General features: G+C 39.5%; 1 protein-coding gene across 1 annotated transcript in view; it reads left to right on the top strand.

Annotated features, from left to right (window-relative positions):
* The first annotated feature begins 5925 nt into the window (after nucleotides 1-5925).
* LOC145413493 (uncharacterized) overlaps nucleotides 5926-7065 on the top strand; it is a 13805-nt gene continuing 12665 nt past the window's right edge. The window contains exon 1 of the mRNA XM_080283190.1: nucleotides 5926-5972. Within this exon, the coding sequence (XP_080139316.1) occupies nucleotides 5926-5972 (47 nt within the window). The remainder of the gene's footprint in view (nucleotides 5973-7065) is intronic.

Here is a 7065-nt window from a genome sequence, read left to right as displayed (position 1 = left end):
TAGAGCCGGGGTATGTAGAGTCCCGAACAACGCGGACTTGGTAGACGCGGAACTTCATTTACGCGGAACTTGCTGTATGTGGAACTTGATATGCGGAACCTGTTAGATGCGGAGCTGGTAGATTTGGACCCTGATATCTGTGGAACTAGATAGGTTATATATGGAACCCTTGAGATATATGGAACATAATACATGTGGAACTTATCTGTGGAACTTTGAATACGGAACTTTATATAGGTGGAACTTGATGTGTTTAGAACTTTATAGGCATGGAACTTTATGTGGAGCTTTAAGTATGCGGAACATTATATACGGAACTTACAGAATTTTATATATGCAGAACTTGATAAACGCGGAACTTGATAAATATAAGACCCGATATACGCGGGAGAGGATAAATATAAGGGAAGATATCTATAAAGCAAGATTATATGTATAGAGCAAGATAGATATAGATCCTGGAGCACAGAAGAAGCGATATAGTTGAAACAGAGTATACCCAACGCGATATATCCGGCACGGTATACTGAAAGACTAATCTACTGTATGTTGAATGGGGATATATGACACATGATTCATATATGGTGTAGGTTAGGACCACACACACACACACACACACACACACACACACACACACACACACACACACACACACACACACACACACACACACACACACACACACACACACACACACACACACACACGTCCTTGTGTACACGAAACTTGATGTATGCGAAAACTTGCATACACGGAACATAATATGCATACAGAACGAGGTATACATAGAAGGATATAGTTAGAACTTGACACACACACACACACACACACACACACACACACACACACACACACACACACACACACACACACACACAAAATGGACCTGTTAGTCTTCTCCGTGTTGACCCTGTGCGTATTTCTGTGTATGTTTCTGCTCATGTACGTCGTGACCTGCGCCTCAGTGTGCGCCGATGACCCCAGCTGTTGTTGTTGTTGTTGTTGTTTCTGTTGTTGTTGTTACTGTAGTGAAGATGACAGATCCAAGTAGAAAGAGACTTGGAATTGTTCAGTTTAATCTTATCTCCGGACGATTCAATTCTTCTTGGGATTGACCTCTTAAAAGAAAAAGAAGAGGAAGAAGAAGAGGAAAAAGAAGAAGAAGAAGGAAAAGAAAAAGAGGAGGAGGAGGAGGAAAAAGAAGAAAGAAAAGTACCTCTAAAGTTAAATAAAACCATAGGGAGAGAAAATAATAATAATAATAATAATAATGATAGTAATAATGATAATGATAATAATAATAATAATAGTAGTAATAATAATAATAAACAGTGTAGTTATTTATCTTGTAGCCTCTATTAGTGCAGTTCACATATATATAGTGCAGTAATCTCAATACAGGGATGAGAGTAAAGTAGGTGTGTTCCTTTAATAATTACCAAGTTCATCTCCTTAAACGTGATCATTTATGCTGACCTACTTTTCTCGTCATGTATTAGAGGTATGTAGTTGTGTGCGATTAGTATTCCATTCAGTATAATTCTCAATAAAATATATATATATCCTCTACGATTTAATTTTAAGGTATTCTGTGTCATTAATGTTATTCTCTCGATATAATTCTTGCCTGATACTAGAGGAACTACTGTAACATTGGATATTATACAGTTTTTGAGATGTTTTTTAAGTCGGGTTGTTATAATATGTAATTTAAAAATATAGATTAATCTAGCTAGGATAACGTCGTCAGCTGATCTTGTCTCAGCCGCCTAATCTGATAAATAAATTTGGTGTTTTTATGGGCTGCTCTGAACAGTGTTGAACGTTTACGCTAAGTCGAACGTTTGTGCTGTGTCGAACGTTTAGGCTAAGTCGAACGTTTGCGCCAAGTCAAACGTTTGTGCTATGTCGAACGTTTACGTTAAGTCAAACGTTTACGCTAAGTCAAACGTTAACGCTAAGTCAAACGTTGCCGTAAGTCGAACGTTCTCTCTAAGCCTGTGAGTTAGTGAAGTGAGAATTGAGCCTCTCTTTCGGATATAGCCTAGTCCGGGAGCCAAGTGCAGTGTCTTAAGCCTAAGTGGGTAAGCCGTGTGTCTGGGCTTAACTCCCCCCCAAGCCAGGCAGTCCAAGCCCGACTCAGGCCTCTTTCAAGCCTTTGGGCCTCAAGAACTAACGAGATGAGGCTTTTTTCTGTGTATTTATATTTTAATTTTGACTTCTATTTTTTTCCCTGGTTAATCGTTTAGTTGTTTTTATTTTTTCTATACCATTTTTCTTTGACCTAGTTTCCCCTTGACCTAATTCGCCCTTGACCTGTTTTTTCACTGACCCCCTTTATTATTTCCTTGTTTATTGGTGACCTCTTTTAATAGTAATTGTTTTATACGTGACCTTGTTTGATATTCTTGTTTTATTTTTGACCCGTTTTGACCCTACCTTATCTAGGGTTATCGATTTGAACCCTGACCTAGTCTCCTCTTGACCTGGTTTTATCTCTGACCTGGTTTAGCACTGACCTGTTTTTCACGTAATTTGTTTTTGTTTTGTTTTTCACCTGACGATCTAGCTCTTACCTGTTTTTCACTTCACCTGTTTCTCACGATTTAGTTTTCATTCTTGAGTTGTATCTTTCACTCTCCTTCTATCCCACTTTTCTTTCAGTCTCCCCCTTGTGCTCTGCTGTTGCATCATTGCCCCTCTTTTTACTTTTCCTATCACCTTTTTTTTCCCTCCCTCTATACCCATTGCTTTCTCTCTCCCCTTCCTACCCGTTCCTCTCCTCTCAATCGTTTCTCTTTCACCCCTCCTTACCCCTCCCTTTCTCCCTGCGTCTCATCGCTTCACCTTTCCTCCCCACTTTCCCACTCTCCCACCTCCTCTCGTATTCTTCCTCTCCCCTCCCCTTCTTCCATCCTCCTCTTCTCCCCTTTCTGTCCCTTTTTCTGTCTTCCCTACCCTCTCCCTCTCATTCCCTTTTTCATTCTTACCTTTCCCTCCTTTTCCCTTCTTCCCCATCCTTCTTCCCGCTCCTCTTCTCTCCTTCTGCCTTCTTCCCCCCTCCTCTACCCCTTCCATACCCCTTCCCTGTTCTCTTCCCCCTTCCCAACCCTCCCTCCTCCCCCCTCTCCCAAACATCAGTAACCAATGCACGCAGAAGTAGCAGAAGGAAGAAGGAAGACCCGCCCTTAGAACCAGACTGCATAGAGGTGATATTTAGCAAGTCCTGTCTTCCCAAAGGCCAACATCTGCTTAATTCTTTCTTAACTACGCTTGAAGGATCTTGCATTCTCTTATCTTACGCCAGATTTCGTAAGACGGTGGTTGGCAAGGTGTATGCAAGCTGCTTAACCTACAGTATTCAGCCTGATGACGTATTTATTTATTTATTTGCATACTTATTTGTTTTATCATCATCATCGTCATCATCATCATCATCAGTATCATCAGCAGCAGCAACAACAGCGTTATCTTCATCATCATCATCATCATCATCATCATCAACCGCAACAACAATAACAATATCATCATCATCATCATCATCATCATCATCATCATCATCATTATCATCATCACCACCACCACCACCATGTAACCCTCTTAGTAAAAAATGGCCTCAGACCGTAATAAAAATCGTCTGTAAGTAGCAAGAAAAAAAAAAAAAAAAAGTCGGAGTGAAAGGGTTATTTCCTGACGGTCATTTGTGGAAGTCATGGTGAGAGTAGCGCGTGCTTAGCTTCCCATCTCCTTTATCTAACTAATTCCAACTCCTCACTTCTTCTAACAATTTCTAACTACTTCTAATGCCCACTGCTGTTAGATATAGGGTCATTGAGGAATTTGAAGCTTGCCTATGCCTTTGCTCTCTCTCTCTCTCTCTCTCTCTCTCTCTCTCTCTCTCTCTCTCTTTAAGGAAGTGATCGAAAGAGTGAAAGATGAGGAAATAAATCGCTAAAATATGAAAAAGTGCATTGGATGTGACGTATGCAGCTGGGATGGGTTATATGAGAACTGATTTTTATTTTTATGCTTTTTATTTTATGATTTTATTCAGTTGTACTTCTGATGTTTTTATTATTATTATTATTATTATTATTGCTATTCTTGTATATTTCATTATTATTGTTTTTCCAAATGTATAATTTTATTTAATGAACATTCGTAACTTTAAAGAGAGAGAGAGAGAGAGAGAGAGAGAGAGAGAGAGAGACTTTCACTGGTCAAGGATTATCCCTCTCATCTCCACCTCTCGTTTTTTTGTCGCTCCCTTTTCCACCTCTCCTCTTTTATTGAACTTTTCCGCCTCTCTTCCCTTATTGCTCTTTTTCATCGCTTTCTTTTATTGGTGTTTTACCGCATTTACAACTTTTAGCCATTTTTCGAGTTTTCATGTCCTCTTTCTCCTTTTCACCTCGCTTGTGTGTGTGTGTGTGTGTGTGTGTGTGTGTGTGTGTGTAGAATGGGAGCTGACAGATACACAGACCACACAGACCAGCGAGGTAGTTTGGTCTAGAGAGAAAATCCTATTACTTAATCAAGGAATAGGGAAAATTGGGATGGTAGTAGTAGTAGTAGTAGTAGTAGTAGCAGTAGTAGTAGTGGTGGTGGTGGTGGTGGTGGTGGTGGTAGTAATAGTAGTAGTTGTTGTTGTTGTTGCAGCAGTAGTAGTGGTAGTGGAGTGATGGTGGTGTAAATAATAATAATGATAATAATAATAATAACAACAATCGATATCAATACCCCTCACATTATCCGCACAATATCCACACGAAGCCTTATTACCCTATCACAAAATCCCCAGATCCACAAAAAATGGCCATTACTTTACCAGCGGCCACAATAATTCATTTTTTCGTGGTCCCCCCTCTCCTCCCCCTCTGTTTTCAGGAGCGGCTGTGTTTTTCCACCGGAGGGCCGCGTTTTCTTTCTCTTTATATTCAGACTCTGACTAGGCGGGCTTATTGGATTTATTTATTTATTTATTTTGCTGACTTACTCGGATTGGCTTCTCTGTTTTTTTTTTCTTTTTATGTGGAGATATGTTTTTGATTTGTGTGTGTGTGTGTGTGTTTTGTACCATTTCCTTAACGTACAGCGAGTCAGCATCTGTATCACCTAACCCAACAGGTATGCCGGAAGTGATTTAGCTAATATTCACACCTGACTCACGAGGCTAGACAGGTATCACTTTACTTTTATACACCTGCCCTTTTTCCTCATTAAGGGTGGTATAAATATTTCACACCTGTAATATGGAACTTCAAGGTGTGTTTCGTGATATTTTTTTTTTTCTCTTCGCTATATGTATTTTGAAAACATTTTTACTTCTGTTTTCTCTGTAATCTGAAAACTTACGATATTTCCATTTGCTTTATATTGTAAAACTTATCTTTTTTTATTTGTTTATCTCTGTTTTAAAATTTATTCTCAAAAACTCCATCGCCTTGTGAGGAAGGTTTATTGTATGCTGTTTTATTTTTATTTTTTTTTTTTCATTTTTCACTTCAGCTTGAGAGGTCCAAAATAAATTCGTCTGGAATGAAGAAAAGGACTAAATGACTGAAGGCTTTATATTATTTTTCATTTTATTCACCAGTGTCATTTCATATCCCCATTTTAGAGCACCCATTAAAATACATCAGAGTTATTTGTGTGGTATAATATTTTCTCAGCCTCTTTTACTATATATTTGATCTGTGTATCTATAATTATATTCTTCTTGCTATAATAGGCAGCGAATATTCATCTTCCATAACAAAGTTTAGTCTAAAGCTGTAGGTGTATTAATTAGTCTTTGTACACCTGAGTATTAACACCTGCCTTGTTACTGATCCCGTTTACACCTGTGGCTTAGCACCTGCCCCGTTAATGAAGCAATGTACACCTGTGCTCACACCTGTCTCCCTCCCCGTACAGGTGTCGGCTATGCATCTCAAGAGGAACGACGTGGTGGCATCCGACCTCTGCCTGTTGTGAGTATTTGATGATGATGAGGAGGAGGAGGATGATAATGAGGAGGAGGAGGAGGATGGTGATGATGATGATGATGGTGGTGGTGGTGGTGGTGGTGGTGGTGAAATGTTGATGATGATGGTAGTAGTGACGATGATGATGTGTGTGTATTTGTATTTGTGTGGATGATTTTGATAGTGGTGTGTGTGTGTGTGTGTGTGTGTGTGTGTGTGTGTGGAGAGAATTAAAAAAGACCACGATTACGAAAATTGCTGTACCTGACGAGAGAGAGAGAGAGAGAGAGAGAGCAGATGAAGAGTGCCAGGCAAGGTGGATGAGACGGAATGTAGACGGGGCGTAATGGATTGGGGTGGGATTGAGGTAGAGTGGAGCGGAGTGGAGTGGAGGGGATGGAAATGAGGTGGAGAGCGTGAATCGAGTAATGAGCGAACGAATTGGGTGTAGGAAAATAGGAATAAGATACGTAATGGGTTGAAAAGAGGACGAAGAAGAATAAAACTGATAAACACAATACAAGATAAGATGTAGGTGTAAGAAGCAAAATAAATCGCTAAGAATGTTTTGCTTGATGGAGATGATGGTGGTAATGATGATATAGAGGGAGTGTATTTACTTTAGTTTAATTGTATTCATTTGTAAAGTTGAAATGGGTTTGATGATGATGATGATGGTAATGTAGAGGAGGTGATAGTAATAATAGTGATGATAGTGTTGCGGTGATGATGATGATGATGATGATGTCTGTGGTGCTGGTGGTGATGGTGATGATGATCTGAATGATAATGTTACGGTGTTGATAATGATGATGGTGATGGTGGTGGTAATATGAGCGATGGTGATGTGGATGACAATGCTGCGGTGATGATGATGATAATAATGATGCTTTTATAACTTAGATATATACATGATTAAGACAATGGAGATAATAAGGAAGTAAGAGGGACCATTATACGCGTAAGATAGCCTACCCCAGGTCGTAGAAGGAGGAGTAAGACTAATATTCGTGCATACAGAAGTTCAGGAGGAAGCTTTTAAGAAAGTTAGCCCTTAAACGACTCTCTCTTTTTTTACTCTTACTTTCTTGCTGCGGGG

This window comes from Coenobita brevimanus, chromosome 96, assembly GCF_032717465.1.
Source record: "Coenobita brevimanus isolate Jiangsu-jjx chromosome 96, ASM3271746v2, whole genome shotgun sequence".
Lineage (NCBI taxonomy): Eukaryota > Metazoa > Arthropoda > Malacostraca > Decapoda > Coenobitidae > Coenobita > Coenobita brevimanus.
Note: the sequence above shows the minus strand (reverse complement) of the source record. Positions and strands in the feature narration are given on the sequence as shown.